The sequence below is a fragment of the Labrus bergylta genome, chromosome 7, assembly GCF_963930695.1.
Source record: "Labrus bergylta chromosome 7, fLabBer1.1, whole genome shotgun sequence".
NCBI lineage: Eukaryota > Metazoa > Chordata > Actinopteri > Labriformes > Labridae > Labrus > Labrus bergylta.
In genome coordinates this window covers 21949638-21970677 of record NC_089201.1, presented here as the reverse complement: position 1 = coordinate 21970677, position 21040 = coordinate 21949638, and the positions used below count along the sequence as shown (strand labels likewise).

General features: G+C 42.9%; 1 protein-coding gene across 1 annotated transcript; it reads left to right on the top strand.

Annotated features, from left to right (window-relative positions):
• The first annotated feature begins 1314 nt into the window (after positions 1 to 1314).
• Positions 1315 to 19779, top strand: nuak1b (NUAK family, SNF1-like kinase, 1b). The gene is made up of 7 exons (XM_020645883.3): positions 1315 to 2620; positions 7093 to 7213; positions 11866 to 12017; positions 13133 to 13198; positions 13320 to 13439; positions 14990 to 15122; positions 15390 to 19779. Exons 1-7 carry the CDS (start codon positions 2312 to 2314, stop codon positions 16481 to 16483), a joined length of 1995 nt encoding a protein of 664 aa, XP_020501539.2. The 5' UTR covers positions 1315 to 2311; the 3' UTR covers positions 16484 to 19779.
• Positions 19780 to 21040: the final 1261 nt, after the last annotated feature.

The window sequence follows — 21040 nt, the reverse complement described above, 5'->3', positions numbered from 1 at the left end:
ATTAAGCAGTGAACCTCTTAACTCGCTATATTTGAGTCACGCTGTCGAAGAAACATTTCTACAAACAAAACAAAAAACACAGAGGCAGCAGATTGCTATAACTATTATTATCAGTCTTATGTTTATTACCATTATTATAAATGTTAATGTGAAACTCAGCTTCTCAACTTCAGCTGCTATAACTAACATCATCAGTAATGATGTCATCATCTTTACAGTTGCTAATCTCTGTCCTTCTCTCTCTTTCTGCATCTCCCTCTATCAGACTTTCCAAGCCCAACACACTTTTGGCTGATGACTGTTCAGCATGAGTCTGGTTCTGCTCGAGGTTTCTGCTTGTTTTTTTTTTTCTTTTGCCATTGTTACTTAGCTAAATGTTGCCATGTGCTCATGGTGGATTCGTGTTGATTCTTTGTAGATGATATAACGAAGAGTACGGCGTAGACCATCTCATTTTTCCAAAGTGTCTTGAGAAAAAAAATGGTCATGAATTGGCACCATACCAAGCGGCAACCTCCGGTGTTGAAAAATGATGCCAATGCAGTAGTGAAAAATCCTGCAGTTTCTTTGAGGGTCCGCTTGAGGCTGGCTTCAGGAACACTGGAACTCACATGGTTTTGTCCATTAATATTTACAGTCTGTGGCATATACAAATGAGAGTGACAGTTCAGATTCATGTATGTTATTGGATTACAACTATAATTGCATTCATGTGTGCATCACTTAAATGTTTCAACTGGTAAATATCGTGCTCATTTTAACCATTTCATACACTGCTAGCTTGTGGCTCCACAGTCAATCATTTGATTTAAAAGCATGTGTGAGCAACTTTTAATAATCAATCTTTTTGACCACTGTAGACTAAGCGGTATTTCTCATATCTTTGCTGATCTTGTCCTAATGCATGCATGAAGTATTCTCAAAAGAAAAAAAATGAAGTAGGACTGCAAGGAGAAGTGCCAGAAAGCTATAAAAAAAAAAAAAATACATTACAATAGACTCAAAATATAGTAATTATTAGCTTATGGTTCTTGTGAAAATAAATATTGTGAAAATTAATATCCCTCCCCAACTGGCGGAAAGGGGGGAGGGATGAGTGTGTGTTAATTAATTTGGTTCTGAATTTGAAAAGAACATATCAGTCTGAAAAGGAAACCACAAAGGGGTTTCGAGGGGAGGTGGGGAGGGGGGGTCATATTAATCTGAGCTACGCCCCTGCTCAGCTGCAGTCATATCACAGATGAGAGAGGGGAGGTAGAAGAAAGCCCAGAAAGAGAGAGAGAGAGAGAGAGAGAAGGGAATAGAAGAGACAGGGAAGGAGGAGGAGGTCTGCGTTAACTCCTCCCCGGTCTCGGATCCTCTCGCAATCCTTATTCACAGCCTCTCACGTTGAGGATAGAGAGAGAAAGGGGAGAAACAAGAAGACGGGCACACAAGAAGAAGAAGAAGAAGAAGAAGAAGGGGAGTAGCGAAACGACCATGGCAGTATCCAAAACGTCTCAGCTTGAGATAGTGTCCGATCACAGCGTACCTCCACCGCCGTCGACCCCTGCACGGAGCATGCAGCCGCACAATAGACAGAGTCCAGATGAATGAGGAGCTATCTACCTGGGCCGTGGACAAAATGAGGGTCATCTTCATCCAAAACGCCGGTTTCGTCGCAGCTTTCTCGCCTTTTAGATGTGAGTCGGTAATGTTGGCAGCGTTTAGGACGACAGATAGTATGAACGAGACAGAAATATCCACAGCTAGATTATGCCAGTCAATGGAGGAGTGAGGAGATCAATTTATTTAGTTTTTTTTTTTTTTTTTCCTTTTATTGGTAAAGAGTTCGCTCGTTCATTATAGCCAATCTGTCAACACTAAATCGAAAGTGTATTCAGTTTTTGCCTTGCAGCCTGCAGACGACAACTGAATACATTTCATTACGAATTGGCACTATAATTATTATTGTTTATCCTCTAATATAGGGTTATGTATCAGCTTAATATAAACCGATAATGTCATTTAATTGCTGTGCTTTATCATTAGTGGGTTGATTATAGTCTATAGCGATAATACCATGAATAGGTCGGAGGAATAATCTCTGTTCACTTTGATCAAAGCCTATTGATCAACTAAGACAATCTGGAAATGTTAGTTTCCACATGTAGCCTTTATAATATGACTAGTAGGCTGCGCGTTATTCTTCGTAATTTATTTATTTATTAATACGATTATTTGACACATTAGCCTATATTATCAATTCCTTAAAGGTAGCTAGTTTGACGTATTTTAACAGTAAGAAGGTTGAACACTTCCCCATAGTGAGATGGAAACAGCTTATTTATCGCCCCACCGTGGGGCAACGCGTCCCGGGGCCCCGAGAGGACAAACCTCCTCGGGCAAACCGGCTGCTGGAGGTGACCTCTCCCCTCCAACCCGGACTCCCGCTCCACCTCTACCTGCCGGCAGCTCACCTGAAGGGACCCCGGTGAGCAGTGATGGACGGAGAAACTCGGGCGTGAAGAAACACCACCACAAACACAACCTGAAACACCGCTACGAGCTGCTGGAGACGCTGGGAAGAGGCACGTATGGCAAAGTGAAGAAGGCCATTGAGCGGCACTCTGGCAGAGAGGTGAGCAAAATAACAGACAATTTAACGACTCCCATGATGCTTTTTGCAGGTCCATATTCTTAGTAGCCTATAGCCTACATGCATACATTTCCTGTACCCTTACTTAAGCTACAAACAACTCAAGTCTTAAATGAGTCAGAGGCGTGTGCATGTCCTCCCCCCTGGGAATTCCCCCGATGCTCCAAAGGGCCCATGGGGCCACTCAGTTGTGGCTGCACACGCCTCGTCCTGTGCGGGGCCTCACTACCGGATGTTAGAGTGCAAATCCAGCTACTGACTGATGTGACTTCCAGTTAAGCATCATGGAAAACACCTAACAGTCCCCCAGAGACACTGCTGGGACCAAAGCACATTTTTGTGTTTAAGTGTCTTACTTAAAGGCTATTCCCCTATCAGTAGGGTTTCTGTTTAACTGTGTTTGGTTGTGTCAAGTCACAGCTTTTCTATTTCCTTAAAAAAATAAGAGAAGTTAATAAACCAACCATCTGCTGTTGTGTCCCAGCAGACGAACATGTCTCCAAATGTTTTCACGTGTGACAAAATTTGACCCCCAAGAGTCCATTCTGGCAGGACACAAGGAACTTTCCATGCACGGCAAATGCAACGGAGGAAATTTAGTATAGGTCAACAATGCTGCCCCCCCCCCCTCCAATGGTTCCATTGCTCCTGGCATAGGCATGCTTGATAGGGGGACCATAAACGCTCTGGTACTCTCTCTTACCCTGTCCCACTTGGCATGTCTAGTCTTCAGTATGTTTCCCTATTTATTATCGTCATGACAGCAGCTTTACTGCGATGTGGAGTATTTTACTTTCACTTGCGTCGTAAAATTGCACAATGGACATTGACTGCAGGGTCAAAGTATCTTATTTCAACATGGGTTAGTTTGATATAGCCTATTCTGATTGGCCCAAAACTGTTTACTTTTACTGATTTATTTGAGACTTTTCTGAAGGAATAACACTTCTTTACACAAGGTCAATATTTATTTGCATTTGCTAGTAGGCTACTGATGCCTAAAATGTCCATCCCATAGTCACATAAGGAAGAAATAGACTTACAAATAGTTCTTTTATAGGTCAAACCTCTGTGGCCTCATACCTTCCATTCCCCTGTAATCTGCTGTTATTTCCTGAAAATAGCACTCAGACCTAAAATAGCATGTCAGTAAAGTATAGGAGTTCCTTGTACCACTGTGTTTCACGTGGGAGTTTGTATATCTTAGGGAAGTCCTTTGAGGATCAACTTCTCTGCACGCAGAGCACCAGCAGAAAGCAGACAGAGCGTGACTCCCGGCCACCTCGCGGGCCACGTGTGTGTCTGGCACTGCGTTGCTAGAGTTTACTTGACCCCTGACTCCTGTCCCTTGTGTTCGTACAGCGAAGTAAGGAGCTGAAGTGAGGGGACAGGCGGAGGACGTTTTTTTGTGTGTGCACATGTGTGGAGTAAACTGAAGGCACTTGAGGAAGATTGATAAGATGTGGGCACATTCGGCGTGTCAGCGAAAGTGGAACTGAGTGACTGTCCAGTCTAATCTGCCAAGCCATACATTTTACAATTTGACGGCTCAGTGGAACTTTATACAGAGTGCAATAGATCATAGACATCACAGAGGGGGGAAATGTGACACATGCACAGGCTTGTGTGTTTGTGGAAGATGTGTTTCATGTTTGTATACTCGTGTGAAAGATAAATAGAGGTGGTCTTTATGTAGTCAGTGCCATCTAGATGATTAGAGTGAAAAGGTTGTGGTGACAGCAGGGCCTAAAATGGGCAGTGACACATGAAAGGCCATCCACAGCAGGAAATGAGATTGGCTGGGAAGGTTAATATCCTGTGTGGGGGATCCATCACACACAGGGAGGGGGTGGGCATTTAGCATAGATACACACAGAGTAAGCCCGCCTCCATAACAAGAGAGGGGCAGCCTCAGTTAAAGGGGTTAGGGAGTCATATTAATATGAGCTTAAAGCACCAGATTACATCATTGTCCAACAATGGATTCACTGGAGGGGTTCGCGAGAGGGGAAAACACTGACATTCCTCCGCTATATGTGCTGCTCTTGATGAGGTATTATGATTGCTGGATGTGTTTGAGAATGAAGTTCTCTGGGAAATTGACACTCCTCTTCCTCGTACTAACTTTCGTTTTCTTTCTCACCCCTAACTCTGTGTCAGACACGCACACAGTCGACACAAGCGATGATCATGATCTGCAGAAAAAGCCAGGGAAGAGTGAGCATGCGATGAATACTTCATCTATTTTAATGGCCTGAGAAAGTGCAGGAAGATGTCAGGCTCCAGTGAAGCAAATCATGGACCCTCACTTCAAACGGGCTAGTTTTTTTTTTGTTGAGGGGACACCAAGATGAGGCAGGCCCCAATACCTGGCAGGGGCTGATGTGGGCAGCAGAGCAGGGCCTGTTTACTGTGAGTGACAGTAATAGGGATCCACTTAAGGACAAGCGAGGCTGTGTCAGCCAGCCGGGCCAGCTGGCAAGTGGCTGATCTGCAGTCCTGTTTAATGATCCACATCGGGGTCAGTGCAGGGGAACATGAGGAGAAACATACAAGATACCTGGCTACTTCTCAAGCCCAATGTGGGAGAGAGCTGCAGGGTTTGAATACAGTGTGGAATAAGAAACTGTAAAAGACTGATACAAGGAGAAAAGGAAACTTTATTTATAGGGAATAGTTTCAGGGAGAAAGTTTTTTTTTGCTTTTTGTTTAAAGGTTGTTTCTTAGTTGTTGCCTAAATTGATGAATTCCTGGATTACTTCCTGCATTAAATCCAGGAACGTGACTCACATTAAGCCTAACTAAACACGAAAGTCGAAAGAATAAACTCACGTTTCTGGGGATCAGTGGTAAAATGGTAATGAATCTGATGAGGTAAAGGAAAACATCAGTGTTAAGACACAAACAACGTTTAACCAATTATGAACCCAGCGTGCGGACCCCATTGGACCCAATCTTGTTTATTATGGTGTCATTTCTTTAAATTCTATGTAATCAAGGAATTCTCTGGAAGGGGAACAATTCCGGTTTGGGGTTATTTTTATTGATGTACACAGTAATTAGCTTGGCACTCGCTACTGCCTGTGGTTTCTCCTGCATGGAATAAAGCTAGGCTCCTCAGAATACCAGCCGCTTAGCCCGGATAGGACAAAAGTTTAAACTAACAGGATTCAGAGCGGACAGACTCCATATAGGCCTGATCAAAGCAAAACCCAGGACTCAATCCAGAGTGTTTAGGCTGCAATTAGAGCGACATGTGCTTCACTGTGTGCTCTACATTGGTTTATTTGGAAAAGGACGCTAACCTCTCAAAATAGGAGTGCAAGGCTTAAGGCATAAAGGCGTCCGCTTGATACAGCATTGCATTGATGAGGATGAAAAAAGAAAAAATCAAGTGTTATTTGCTAAATGTCTTGTAGCAGGCCCATTTACCCCATGGGCAAGGCAAGGAAACTGAATCACTTCCTGCTCTCTTCCTGATTCCTCCATAAAACTCCCAGCAGGTCAGCTATTCCGAATGTTGCCCATTACCCGCTCCTAATCAGTATGACTAAGAATAAGAGAAGGGATAGTGATTTAGTGTCTTCTCAAGGCTTTCAGACGGGTAAGGAAACACGGCTGTGAAAGTTTATACCGGCATCTGATTTATGGAGGAGCACTCTGACCTCCATGTCTCCTTGACTTCCTCGAGAAAGCATGAAAATTTAACACCTTGCTCACGTTGTTTTTCCCAGTACTTGTGATCACTGAAACATTTCACCAACTGCCGCACGGGCAGGCCTGAAGGAAATGAAAGCAGCAAAGAGTTTTTGGTGTTCCCCTTACTTTGCCATGTATTTTCCCTTATTGTCCAGGAGGATGTTTTTTGTCCATATTTTCATACAGCCCGTGTCTTAGCTTGTTTAGTTACAGCAGCTGCGTCCAGATAGATGGTCGCCACGGAAACCCGATGTTTCACCTTGTAAACCTGACTTCTGATTACTCTGTGTTGAAAAAAAAAAAGATTGGGGGTTCAGATCAGAAACCAAGCCTGAGCACTGACTAAAATCTGGTTACATGTAGGCCTATAGACCCTGTAAGAGTTCAAGGGCAGCCCCCGGCATAGACGAGGTTGATGAAGTACAAAGAGTTATTTTGGGAGAGAGGTGCATCAGAGTTGGTCCGCATGTTTTCACTGAGCAGGACATCACATTGTGTACAGCATGTACTCTGTGTGAGCCATGTGCATTTTAAAGTTCACTGATAAGATAATGAGTGTGACATCAATGTGGTTGTACTTCAGTCTAATTTAACTTTCGTCATTTCCCTTTTCAAATGATCTCCACATACAAGGAAAATGTGGTTTTAAATATCTACACATGATGCATCCAGGCTGTCTTTCACTTGGGGAAGTCTATATTTTCTGCTGCCATCTGATCAAAGCATCTTCTGTCTCTCTCGCTCTGTGTTTCCAGGTGGCTATCAAGTCAATTCGGAAGGAGAAGATCAAGGATGAGCAGGACATGGTTCACATCCGCCGAGAAATAGAAATCATGTCGTCCCTCCGCCACCCACACATCATTTCAATTTATGAAGGTGAGGGTCTGCTGTACGTCTGGAAATACACACACACACACACACACACACACACACACACACAAAACTGATCATCCACATAAACAAAAACACACGTTTTGTGGTCGAGCTGCAGGATTGTCATGTTATGTTATGCAGATGTCATATTAAGACCTGGACTACAGCTCTGGGATATTATTTATCTTCTCTGCTCTGTCTGGCTGCGTGGGACAGTAAAAGTCTGGATGTCTTTGACGTTCTGTGTCTAGATCTCTCCGCATGCGTGTGTGTGTGTGTGTGTGTGTGTTTTTGCACGTGTGTTGGAAGTTGTGTGTGTGTGTGTGTGTGTGTGTGTGTGTGTGTGTGTGTGTGTGTGTGTGTGTGTGTGTGTGTAAGAAGGGTGATATTCTAAGGGATTGCCTCTCCCACATCTAAGGGGTCTCATCTCTTGTCTTCTCTGGTCTTGATCTCAGGGCCAGACATCTGCTGGTACTTAAAAACAACTGCAGCTGGGAGCCAGACTGTACTTGAATGTGTGCATGTGTGTGTTTTACATATTAGCCCTTATATATTTGTGTCTATGTGTGAGCATAGGGAGACAATGGATTGACCTAAGTCATCTGTAGGCATGCACCCTGTATCTGACCCGCCCCAGTGCTTTGAAAAGAGAGGAAAGGCCCGGAGCAACGTCAACATCTATCTACTTCAGGAAGAGACCCTTTAATATCAAAGCCTTAAAGTCAGACTGAAATGGCTCACATTGACCTCCTTATTTTGATAGTCCTTTTCGAATGACCTTTAACTCGCTGTATGAAAACACAGCTTTGAATTAACGGTGAGTGTAAAGGTTGAACAATTCTCATTGAATTCTTTCAACGTTTTTCTCTCAATTAATCATCCTTTGTAATGTCGCCTGGGCCTATGTGCAGGCAAATAAAGTCACAAGGTGCCGCAGTGTGTGAGTAGGTTTCATATGATTTGTGGCTCGTGACTATTTTTATGCCCGTGTCAACAAAGCAAACGGTTTCAATGCCCCTTTCAGTGAAGCTGCCCTGGCACAATGGCAGCTGGTTTATCTGCCACTGCCCAAACTGGCTTACCCACTCTCCTTTGTCCAGTGTCAAAGTCTTCAGGTTGTTATCAGCGATCTATCTGCGTATGTGACAAACATCACTATTTGTCATGGGAACGTGTCAGCAGTCAGCTGGAGGACTGAAGTGCAGCAGAGTTTAATGGGTTTTGTCGGGGAATTATTAAAAGAACACCCAGTTTTATGAACTCCAACGAGGCTGTATGGTGTTTCTATGTGTGTCTTTTTTCTTTAGAAGCGGTCTAATTACCCCAACAATCGCAACCAGACTCATTGCCCTTGCCTTTTCTCCGCAAACCCAGCGTTTACTGTTGTGGCCTGGCCTCCACCCAGCCGGGCTTTAGAGATATATAGGAGGCCCGAGATTTGTGTATCCGGCAACACCCTCTTCAACAGCCCCTGCTAACAGCCTTGTGTGAAGCAAAGCTATACCAGATGTGTGCGTGAAGATTGATTTTTACCACTCCCTCACATTCTTCATCCATCAGCATGCTGTGCTAGGCATTTAAATGCGGATTTCGCTCTTTGCTCCCCAGGCGTTACTAAATAACCCAGTTCCAGCTTTTTGAAGAAATAGTCATCCTGAAAGGTACAAAAAAAACAACGATGCATCCAATCTACAACTTGTTCTGTGAATGTTAACCTGACAAGCTGTCTTCAGTTAAAAGGAAAGATTGACATTTAGGGGAAACATGATTATTTGCAAGTGGATTCCACAAGTGTCTATAAAGTGAATCTTACACTAAAGCCAGCAGCTGGTATATTCTGAACTTCACAGCTTTGTGGAGCCTGCTGCTGCTAGAAGGTGACGCTTTTTTACCAACGTGAGAAAGGTCTTCTCATAAAACTCTCGGCAAGAAAAGAACATACGTTTATGTCCCTAAATGTTGCCCTTCTCCTCTATGAAAGGAAAAAAGAAATGAGGAGATATGAAGCTAGAACAGACATAAAATCATTGATGCCGCTGTGAGGAGCAAAAAAGGCCAACATTTTTACGGTGTTCATTATGCTGCATTCTCTAAAGGTGACATAAGACGGGATGGTAAGCTCTTGAGGATCTTTTATTTATTTCCTTTGCTCAGTTCAGTTATATAAGAGCAGTTCAAGAAAATAAAAACGGATGTTACTGCAAAACAAAGAAGAGGAAACTTCCCTCCCTCAAAAAAACTCAGTTCAAACACACGTGAAATAAAAGAAAACACATTTGAAATAACTGTGTACCAACCCCTACAACACACATACATGTCCCTCACCTATCTTCACTACAGCACACAATCAGGCTTTAGGCAGACACACACTCACACACACACACACACATATACACAGTAAACAGAAGGCACAATAGAAAGCAAACTTTTAAGAGTGCTTTTTAAGGACATAAAGTTCTGTATGACATAGTGTAAAGGCACTTTAAACTTGTCCTCTTTGCATGCCTGCAGCAGTGGTCTATCATCAGTGCAGGCAGTAGAACAATAAGTGCTAATTACTCAGATGTGAGGGCTTGACCCAGGAACAAAAGCCCCAATGAGTGACAGTGAGCCTGTCGTGGTGGCTGCTATACCCACCGGGCTAACAAACCAGAGTTATGTAAGCCAGGTAATTACTTCCCCACCAGGGGTCAAAGGTAAATGGGAGTGCAAGCTGAGAGTTGGCTTTACTACAAAAACCCCACCAAGGACCAATGTGAATATCACCACAGGTCTTCACTCCGTCAACCAATCAGAGGGCTGGATTGCTCCGTTTCTTCCCGTTCAGCCAGACAGACACGATCAGGGAGCATTACCATCACTCAGCGACTCTGTGTGTTTTTGTAGGGGATTATTCCTCTAAAAGGACCTGGGGAGGAGGGTGAGGAGAGGAGAGTGTGACAGCATATGAAGGTGCTCACTCAAGGGTGCAGAAAGGAGAGGCCCTCACCCCCGGTGACCCTGCTGTGTGGGAAAATCAACCCGCACAATGCAGAGCAACGTGGCGGAGTGTGTTGTTGTCATGTCCTTGTTTTTTTTGTTTTTTTTCTCCTCTCTTTTTTTACACATAGCCATTTTCATTCCCTTCATGCCAAAGTGCTGGGAGAGAAACATGTTGCCAAATCGAAAATTATACAGGCCACATACCAGCACAGAATGATATGTTTGGTGACTGCAGATGGTTTCTTTCTTCAGTCACCAGATGTGCAACAAGCCACCATTTTTTTTTTTTTTAAACCAAATTTTCACATTTATATGAAAAAACCCAATAAATAAAAGATGAATAAATAGAAAGAACACGCCCTGGTGGGATAGTAGTTTGATCAGTTTAAATAGTTAATCATGTCAGTGTCCTCTTTTTGCTGTACTATAGCCTGTGTTATTGTTATTTTTGGATAAGGTTATAAAAGTAATCCTTTTCACTGTGATTTCTATAACCACGTCCAACTATTCCTTCAGGTTTGGGAATAACAAGTTGCTACTATTTATTTGTTAAAGCTTTTTAACCATCTTAAAAGGTTTGAACTTTTGGACAAAAAAAAACAAGATAGTACTTCAATGACCCTGCTGTTGTGTTCAATGTCATACAACAGCAGCAAGGCCTTGTAACAATTTCCACATGAACACTGTCTGACAGCAGCGACATACAGTATGAACATATTGCACAACCCCCTTGGGACATCCCACATTACCAGTTAGTCAGATTCCTAAAGGCAGAAATGAATGATCAGCGGTTCAGCCTGATCTGACCCTGAATCTTGTCCCAGAGTGTGAAAGCTGAAAGCTGAAACCCATTTCTACATACTTTCTAACTAACATAACATGGAAGTGATTGGCATCCATGTGCCTGCACTGTCTCCATTTGTCACTGCTTTTCAATTGATAAAACATGTTAAACAAGTTCCCTCTTCTTAAAGCTGTTCAAATAAACAAGAATGGATTCCAATACTTCTTCTAATACAGCGTTTCTCTCACAATAACAAGCGGATGCTCTTGCCTGTAATTTTTCTCTGGGTAATTAGGAGTGCAATGTTGCTGTCAGAAGAGGAAGTTACTCAGTGTTTCAACATGATGTGTTGAACAATGTGATATTTCATAATCACATGCACACTTTGTTTTGGGGGATAAGATTGGGCGGGGTGTTGTGAAATGTGTTTGTTATGATGCACGGTTCAAGTGTGTTCTGCGGAGTGCATAGTGGGACACAAAAGTTTTCCCTCTTTGTCTGTGAATCTCACTCTTTCTCTCCTTGCTTCGACTCCTGCTTTTCTGTTTTCACTGCTCCGCTGGTCTCTGAGGAGAGGGTTTGATTGAGTTAGCAGTCCCTCCCTGCAGTGTTGTGAAGGAGCCAGACTCATGAGGTGGGGTTTGTGGTGATGTAACCTTGGGAATAGTGTAAAGATATTATGTGCTCCTCTGGAATTTGGATCCCTGATCCAAAAACTAGAGCGTGTATGTGATTCATATATAATGATGTCCATTTGTGATTTTTAACATGATAGAAAACCTGGATTGTCTTCACAAGTTGTCCTCCCACCTTGCTTGCTGTTAATAAAGTTGTATTTCCTTGAAAGTAGATAGTAATGGACTCCAACTGTTTTCTTATCATTCCTCAGTGTTTGAGAACAAGGACAAGATTGTGATTGTGATGGAGTATGCCAGCAAGGGCGAGCTGTATGACTACATCAGCGAGCGGCGGCGCCTGAGCGAGCGGGAGACGAGACACTTCTTCAGACAGATAGTCTCCGCCGTGCACCACTGTCACAAGGTGAGAAAAAAACATGCCCCCCCATCTTTCCTATTTACCTTACTTCCCTCTACGCTTCCCTCTCTCTCTCTCTCACACACACACACACACACACACACACACACACACACACACACACACACACACACACACACACAGACTTTGTTTTCCAGGCGTGCTTATTGTAACACTCTCCATCCAGCTCTGCAGTCAGCCATACAGCCGGTTAATCTACAGGCCCTACACGGTATGCTTTTCTTGGCGCTCTAGCCTAAGGGAGTCATCTGTTTCTGAGTGAAGATGGAACACAGGCCGGTTTAATTCAGGCTTACGATCCGATTACAGAGCACCAAACAGGCCCCTGCATTAATTCTGTCCTCATCTGTTGACACACTGAAGGAGGCTGTCCCGAGATACCCCCAAAGCTTTCTCCCCTATGATTCAGCCACACCCACTTCAACCTACTGCTCTAAACCCTTCAACCCCCCCCCCCCCCTCCGCCCCCCAAGGTCTCATGCTTGTTTGGTTGGACTCCCTACTTGTCATACTCCCAACTGGAGATATATATGATGTCATGGTCCTCAGATAGGAGAGTCCCAGACAGCCATGACTGATGAATCATCACCACCAAGCACGGCCTTACACCGGGTGGGGTGATGTGAGTCACTGACACAACAAGCAAGCAATCAGAGCAGTCAGAGCAGTTTAAACAAAAGCTCCCTGCAAAAAAAAATAACTAATACATCCGTCTGCATACCACATGTTAATACCGGGTTGTTGTGTTTTTTTTTTTGGTTTTTTTTTTAAACCCCGGAATAGTTTTTTAATCCCCAAGATGTTGTGAGAACATCATTCATACAGGGCAGTAATTACAGGCTCATGTTTATGTGACACATGTGAGTTGAGTTTAAAAAGAAAATTGCAGCAGATGTCAGCATGAAGACCCCGGAGGGGACAAGGGCAATTAAAGGGAACTACACCAACAGACTGCGTTGATTTCCCCCGAGAGCCACAAGCTAGCTTTGTCGGAGTAAATCATCTCTCAAACCAGTCGACTGTGTAGCACTCCCCTCATGAAAAATGCATCCATAGATTAATTACGGTAATCATTACTTTGTTTTGTCATTGTCTTTCAGAATGGAGTGGTGCACAGGGATCTGAAACTGGAAAATGTGCTACTGGATGAAAACTGTAATATAAAGGTAAGTTTGCCCGTCGATCTTGTGATGCAGACTTAAATGCCTCATCTTAAATTGATCTTCATATGATGGATTAACAATCCCATGTTTGATGTAAACTTCACAAGTACCTGTGTTTTCACAGATTGCTGACTTCGGGTTGTCCAACCTCTACAACAAGGACAAGCTGCTGCAAACCTTCTGTGGCAGTCCGCTTTACGCTTCACCAGAGATCGTCAATGGGAGACCGTACCGAGGCCCAGAGGTGAGGGCCAGTCAACCAGACAATGGCAATGACTTAAGAAGCAGCTGCTCCCTTCTGAACTTCTAAGACATGATTATCTTTTTATGTAACCATCATCATTGTTATTGACTTCCCTTGCTGTTAAATTTGGTGTGAACCGCCTGGATCTCTCACCTTATACAACTTTCATCATTATTCTCTCACCAGTGATTATCATACACAAAGAAGTGAAAGGCTTTATTTTCTAGTTTCTTTGATGGGATTACTATTAGGCTCCAGTCAAAGGGGGGTCTCTCTTGCAACTCTACAGTGGGTCAGCTCAGATACTGTCTGCAACCCTCCCCTGTACTCCCCTTCCTACCATGTGTTGATCCTTTGAAGTGAGGAACTGGAGGATAGTTTTCTCTTCATCTTTACTGGATTGGAATGGGCTCCACAGTCTAAAAAAAAACAAGCTCATGGTCAAAGTTAAATAGTTTTGGTGAAAGAAAAAGTGAAAAAGTCTCCCCAAAGCCACTCGTCTGGCAATTCCAGAGTCATTCCGAAGGGCGTTGTCTCTGAAATCGCATCAGTTACATAAAACAAAGCAACTGACGAGGGGAAAAAAAACATGCATTTTTAGATTTTCAAGTCCAAGCATTCAATTTAGCATAATTCACTATAATTTCCTCCAGAGTGCTAAAAGCTACAGAAGTCCGATCGCAATCGAAATTACAGAATATCGGTCGGGGTGAGGCCGCAAATTGCAGCAAACACATGCAACGAAAATAGAACACAACAATAGAGCGTGGCTCGGCTTGCCCTTGAAATATTCCTGATGTTGGTCAGGATCCTAAAGAGGAAGTACACTTGCTCTTTAACTGGCCTGATCTGATTTCCTCTTCCTAGACTATCTTATACCACCAGCTTCTACCACCGGAAAAAAAAAAAACCCTCAGTTCATCTCATCCCCTTGGTACTACAGTCAATAAACACAAACATCACATTGCCCTCTCTTTGTCACTGTCTCACACACAAACACACAGAAAATGCAGAATGGTGATGTGTCTCCAGTGAGTCCTCAGGGGCCAGGATATCAGACTCTACCATCTCTGCTGGACTCATTACCCTCCTCCATTCCCACCATTTCCCACGTCGCTGTGCACCTCCTCATGCCCCAGACACAAAGTCTTATGTAACCACTTACTTAGGAGGCCACATTGCATTAGGGTTGGTGGTCAAAAAGTGCTTGCTTCTGCCTGACAGAGCAGGAAAGAGTGAAGGGGAGGGGGCGAAGAAGAGGATTTATCTTTGTGGAAATAAGCCATTTCCTACAAGCAGACTGGCATTTGTCATTATTTCTCTAAAAACCCACTAAAGAAGCACAGCAGCGCCACAAGCTCTTTTTAAAGAGATGTTCTGAAGGGATGCTAGTGTCAACAATAATTACAGTGCTTCAAAAATAATTTCACACTGTTCATTTTTTCATGTCATTGTCAATTGACTGTGTTTCTGTTGCACTTCTCAAATTGTTGTTTTTGTGTCTTGCATGATGAAAGTAATGTCATGTTGATTCCTATTTTATTTAATAGGTGGACAGCTGGGCTCTAGGGGTGCTGCTGTATACCCTGGTCTATGGGACCATGCCATTTGATGGGGGAGACCACAAGAACCTCATTCGCCAGATCAGCAACGGCGAGTACAAAGAGCCAACCCAGTCCTCAGGTACGGCAGGAAACCTCCTTGTTTTTCTCATGTTTTTCTCATTCTTGGAGGAATACACCTTATCCAAGTGGTCTTTATTAAACGTTATCATAAACTGATCTTGACAAATCTAGTTCAGCTGGATTTTGATAAACATTTAAATAGAATATAGCTTGGATTGCGCTCAGCACATAAAATAGAACCTGCAATATCTATTCAATCTGATGCTCAGTGCCCAATTTGTCTTTATAGCACTTTTTGTAATGCAAAACACATTTTTCCTTCTAGATGCCCGTGGACTGATCCGTTGGATGCTGATGGTGAACCCTGAGCGCCGGGCCACAGTGGAGGACATCGCTAATCACTGGTGGGTGAACTGGGGATGGAAGAACAGTGTGTGCGACTGCGAGACCCAACGGGACCACGGGGGCTCACCCATGCTTGCCCGATTCATCGACTGGCAGAACCGCACTGAGCCACGTGGTTCTGGAGCCAAAGCTACTGTCATGCCACAGCTGATGCGCCAGAGGCCCAAAAAGTCCAAGAAGGAGAATGTGGAGGTTGGACAGTCCCACGGCGGAGCGGAGGACAAGCCCGGTTTGAAGAGACCCAAGGGGATCCTTAAAACCAGGGTGACTGAAGAGCAGCAGTCTGCCAGTCTGGAACAGGGGGAGTCGGGTCAAATGATGGTGCCTACAAATGCTGAAGGTGGAGACGAAGCCTCAAGTCCAGATCAAGAGGAAGAGGAGCCTACTCTGAGTGGAGGCTCGCCGGCTAAGATGGTGCCTACTCTTCCAAAGAAAGGCATCTTGAAGAACAACCAGCAGCGAGAATCAGGGTACTACTCCTCGCCAGAGCGCAGTGAGTCCTCTGAGCTATTAGGGGGCACCAGTATGTCACTGCTGGCTACCTCCCCGCCTAAAAGAGTGATAGGGAGAAAGGGCATCTTGAAGCGAAATGGCAAGTACTCCACCTACAGTGGGCCCCCGTCAGCGGCAGCAGTGGCTGGAATCCTGGGTGAGCCTCCTCCCTCGACTGACTCTGGTCTGTCCCGCAGTCAGAGTCGGCCCTCAAGCATCGTTGGGGAGGACAGTTCTGCCCTCTCCTTGTCGCCCAGCTCTCTCAGCGGGGCGGAGTGGCATCCCTCCACCCCTCACCTCCGCACAAACATCAGGGCTTGTGTCTCAGCGGAAAACCTGCTGCAGCTCGCCAACTTCAAGGGCTTCCAGGCAGCGCCACCTCTCCAGGGACCCAAGTTCAGCCGCGGCTCCAGAATGAAAAGCTCCCCGGGAGACAATGGCAGCTTCTCCTTGCTAGGGGACCTGGAGGACATGACTCAGGTGTACCAGCAAGCCCTGGACATCAGCAGCAACCTCACCTAACAGATGGGTGGCAGGGAGAGAAGAAGCAGATTGGATTGAACATGACTGTGTGTGTGCATGTGTGTGTAAAGATGTATGTAGACGGCTTTAACGACCAGTGTGTTACTGGGATACACCTTTTTGGAGGTTGTGGTTTTTCATGTGAGGTTGAAATCTTGGAAATGATATGTCTACACAAGCACAGATGTACACACTCACATGCCCTTCTCTGGCCAGGGGGAATTTTAGACAGAGAGAAGGAGCTGGAAATGAAAAAAATGCCACCCAGTCTGCTTTCTTGGCCCGCCCATAGACTTTGCTGTGTTCAACATGTTTACATATTCAGCAAGAAGGCAAGTTAGAATCACAAACGCAGCAACCAGAAACTGGTTGGCTCTTTTCGTACGCCACCAATCTTGAGTTTGAGTTTACAAAAGCACCTTAAAACTCACATAGAGCACATGCTTTTGTGATCTTTACTTCCTTTAAAAAAAAAAAAAAAGAAACAAACCAGGGTCTTGTTCCAAATATAACTGACATTGCTGATTATTTATTGATATTTTTGTAGCTTTTAGTGCAAAACTGGTGGGCGCTGGCTTATTACTGGAAGAGTCCAAACTCTTTGTGTGGAACTGACATATATAATTATGTTACTCAGTGATAATGGGAAACATATATATACTCAACATATATAAGAATGCCTGCGCTTGTAAAACGTGCAGGCAGATATACCTTCATAAAAGCATATGTCCTATATATGTGTATGATACTTGGGAATATGTAGGAAGTGCCTTTTTTGATTCTTAATTCAAATTATGTATGTCATTTCCTAAAAGTGGAGGGAAAAGCCAGGCCAATCTGTCGCCAGTTGTGATTTTTTTATTTTTATGTTGATTGTGAATGTGGAGAGACCCAGGGCCTTCTGCACACAACTTTACATGTTTTTTGGGTTCTATGATTAATCTCAGACAGTTGAGATCAAACAGCCTCGTCTCCTTCCACATGTAGAAAAACACAGATAATGTCTGGGGGGAAAAAAAGTCCTTCTCTGTGTTCTTTGTCAGTGTTTAAGCCCAGAGTTTGATTTGTCAGCAGTTTAGGTGGCTTGGTTGAGCGCAGATTTTTGCTGGCAGCCCCTAAAGGGTCTGGAGCGACTCACCTAGTGGGACACTTGGTGAAGGGAGATGTCGCAGACACCATCTCACAGTCCTGGAATGTGCCTGGCTCTCTTAACCTTGGTTGTTTGATATTTTTTAGCGCCTACCTGATAAAGCAGGCTGTTTCTTGAGACGGTGCAGTTGTTTTACTTTACTTTATATTTTTTTTTACCAAAGAAACCAAATGTAGGTTATCCATTCTCAGACGTGATCATATTTTACACAAATCTCTTCAAAACAGCCAAGTAAGACAGTTTGTTTTAGCCTGCTGATGACACAGCAAATTCCTCAGACAAAGGGTGGAGACGTGTTGGTACTAGAGATCTCTATCAGCACCAGCCAGACTCAGCACAGGTGGGATTTGTGGTGCGTGCTCAGCCCTCCAGCTGTGTATACTAGTCCGTTATGTCAACCAAGCACAATTAGCCAGCTATTGTTTTCATTTGACAGTAAAAGAGGGAGGAGGGAGTGTGTATAGGTTTATAGCTAGAGGGTGAAGGAAAGAGTGAGAAAAAGTGGAACATGGGAAGATGCTGAGGTTGGAGAGGACTTTTCTGTTGTTTACAGGAAAGGTCAAGGAGTTAGATTTATGTTGAAGGAATTGTAAGGTAGAATAGTGAAAGTAAAGAAAGTGAGTAGAAAGATTAGATGGAGGTTTTTTTGTTTTGATACCAAAGATGGATTGAAGCTTTGGCGTTGGATGGGTCAGGGATTAACAAGGGTAATTTTTACAATTATTTTTCTTTGCCTTTGGAATCCCCATTGGTGAATGAAATCATCCCCACATTGGCTTTACCTCATGTTTGTTTATTTTTCTTATTTTTGGGGATTTCATTTGAGATGCTGGAGGCTGTTGATGCAGCTTGTCTTGAGGGTCATTCAGTGTGTTCTGCATGGCCTTAGAAAGTACATTACACTTCTCAACTGCAGCCAAAAAAAACAAAAAACAAGTGGGAGTATGATGACTGACATCATCCAAGATATCAAGTGATGTGAATGGAAAACAATGCAGGAGATGGCCCAGAGGAAATCGATCACATGTTGACTGTTTTCAGTGGGTCTCTGGTGTGAAGGAAAGGTCCTGGGTTCAAACGAAAGACCCGCTGTGTATTATATTGCATTTTATTGCCTTTTTTTTTGGATTTGCATTTTATTGTCAACTGGATTTACAGTGAGAAAATTATACTATGTTAGTATTTTGTTTTATTATGCTTCTGTTTTTGATTTTCCAAAATATAAGAAACTTTATATTGCTTTATGTTATGGCAGAAAACACTTCCTTCCTTGAAGTACTAGAATTTCGCTCCAGAAACTGGTTGATGCAGTTTGAGAAACCCATGATAAACTTCCAAATGGCAAAAACAACCCTTTAGAGTTAATTGGAATATAGGGGGGAAAATGCAAGAAAATGCACTACAATATCAATAGGTGACCCTTAGAAAAATGCCCCCCCCCCCCCCCCCAAGACGGGGAGGTGCAAAATGCTGGAACAACATCACGATAGAAAGGAAATAAAATAATGGGATGAATCTGAAACTTAAAACTCTGCCAAACTGGAAACACGTGGTGCATATCTGTTAGTCTAATCATAGGAAAACTTGACTGGATATTGTTATGACAATAATAATAAATTAGTATTATTATGTTATTTAAGTATTATTTTTTTCGTAATGGCTCATTACTTTTGATGGATATTGCCACAATTTGTTTTTGTTTTTTTTGTGATTCTGGACTACCAAGGTGGATTAAGTTGTGTGCCTTTGGTATCTTTTATGAACTTTTTTTTTTTTTTTTTTGATATTGCAAATTCATATCAATGTGTTTTTATACTTTGTATTTATTGGTGATCAAGCCATTTAATTCGTCATCAGGGAGGGAAAAAAAAAAACCTTCCTGTTCATGCTTTGCCCTGCTCTGGACTGTGTGTTGTGTTCAGGACAAACCGCACAAAATCAAATATCAATTGTTTGTTCAAAATAGAAGTGGTATCATCTCATTGTGAAAGCAGTGGCCAAGTGTGATTTTTCTTATTAGTAGCAACAACAGTAGGAGTTCTTCAAATCCTGTAAAAGTCTTAATTCAGTCATTTGGGTGTGTTTCCACTCGACACAATGCCTCTGTAGTACTGTATCAACTCAAATAAATGGATCTGGAAATTAACACGTGTTTGTTTTTATGCTGTGTGTGGTCATTTGAGTTTAAATGTATCTATAAGTTATACTGCTGGGTCGTGTTGAAGTGTAATTAGGACATTCTCTATGAGTAGGATAAATAAATATAACTGCAAATGGGTCTCACATTGCAAACATCAATGTCCCATTCACAAAGTAGGCCAAGATGGCTGTCTTTACACTCTGCTAGCTTCCCTTTAAAGTATCTTCTGAGTTTAAGCATGTCTTCCTAAGGTCCAGGTTTTAAATGGGAAGACACTGATCAGTGCTGAAATTGTGTAAACAAATATCCCAATTGTTAGACCGAGAAAGAACTTTCACTCTTCCTTTTACAGTAGGGATTAGTTCAAACTATTATTAGTGAAATGTCCTCAATTATTTTCCATATTAAGAATGTGTGACCCAAAAACCTACATAAATGCATGAAGGAGGTCAGCAGTGAAGATCCACATTGCATCCTTACTCTATGAGTTATACATTTAAATAAGGGCACAAAGTTTGATTAAAGATGTCACCCTAAAAGAAGCCAGGTCATTTTGAATTGGTTTGAAAATGTATCAAAACCTCACAACAGTCACAAAGCAAGCAGTCAGTCTGTGCAAAGTAGAACTCCAGTTTGGGGCAGTGAAATTAGCCAATGTTTCCACACAACTGCTGCCTTAATTTGAACTTGATGGATGTTAAAGTGATACTCCACCCAAAATCTATTTCTGAAGCATTTAAAAGTCAATCACATAAGGATTAAAAGGTTGCTGTAAAACGTTTACAGTAATGTTCCTAACAGAAGCACAATCGTTGATTGCAATAAATTCTACTAGATTTCCTTGAAAAAAAAAAAACAAAGCAAAGAAACAAAAAGAAAAGAATAAAACAGCCAAAGGGAGTTTTTTAAGACACCTATAAATGAAATGACCAAAATTGCCACTGGCCACATGACTGTTCTCATCAGGTTTTGAGTCCATCAACAAAAAAAAGTGGTCAGAGGCTAAGTCTCTGTTTCATTCTCACATATAGCTCTGGAAAGTTTATTAGTAGTCAGTTACTGTGGGTCGTACACATTTTATTTGCGCACCCTCTCCTGCTCTTCTGTAGATCAGGATAAGTACCCAAGTAAAGTTAAACAGGCCCAACAAACAAGATTAAGGTTTATCAGGCAAGGCACTGATTGTTTGATGAACAGCATGTATGGAAGAGCTAGCTATATGTGCTACACAAATGACTTGGGGTACATGAGACAGGTATTTTGTGTA

Coding starts and splice junctions, on each gene's coding strand:
- nuak1b (XM_020645883.3), top strand. CDS start 2,312: ATGGAAACAGCTTATTTATCGCCCCACCGTGGGGCAACGCGTCCCGGG. Junction 7,214..11,865: donor CATCATTTCAATTTATGAAG/GTGAGGGTCTGC, acceptor ATCATTCCTCAG/TGTTTGAGAACAAGGACAAG. Junction 15,123..15,389: donor AGAGCCAACCCAGTCCTCAG/GTACGGCAGGAA, acceptor TTTTCCTTCTAG/ATGCCCGTGGACTGATCCGT.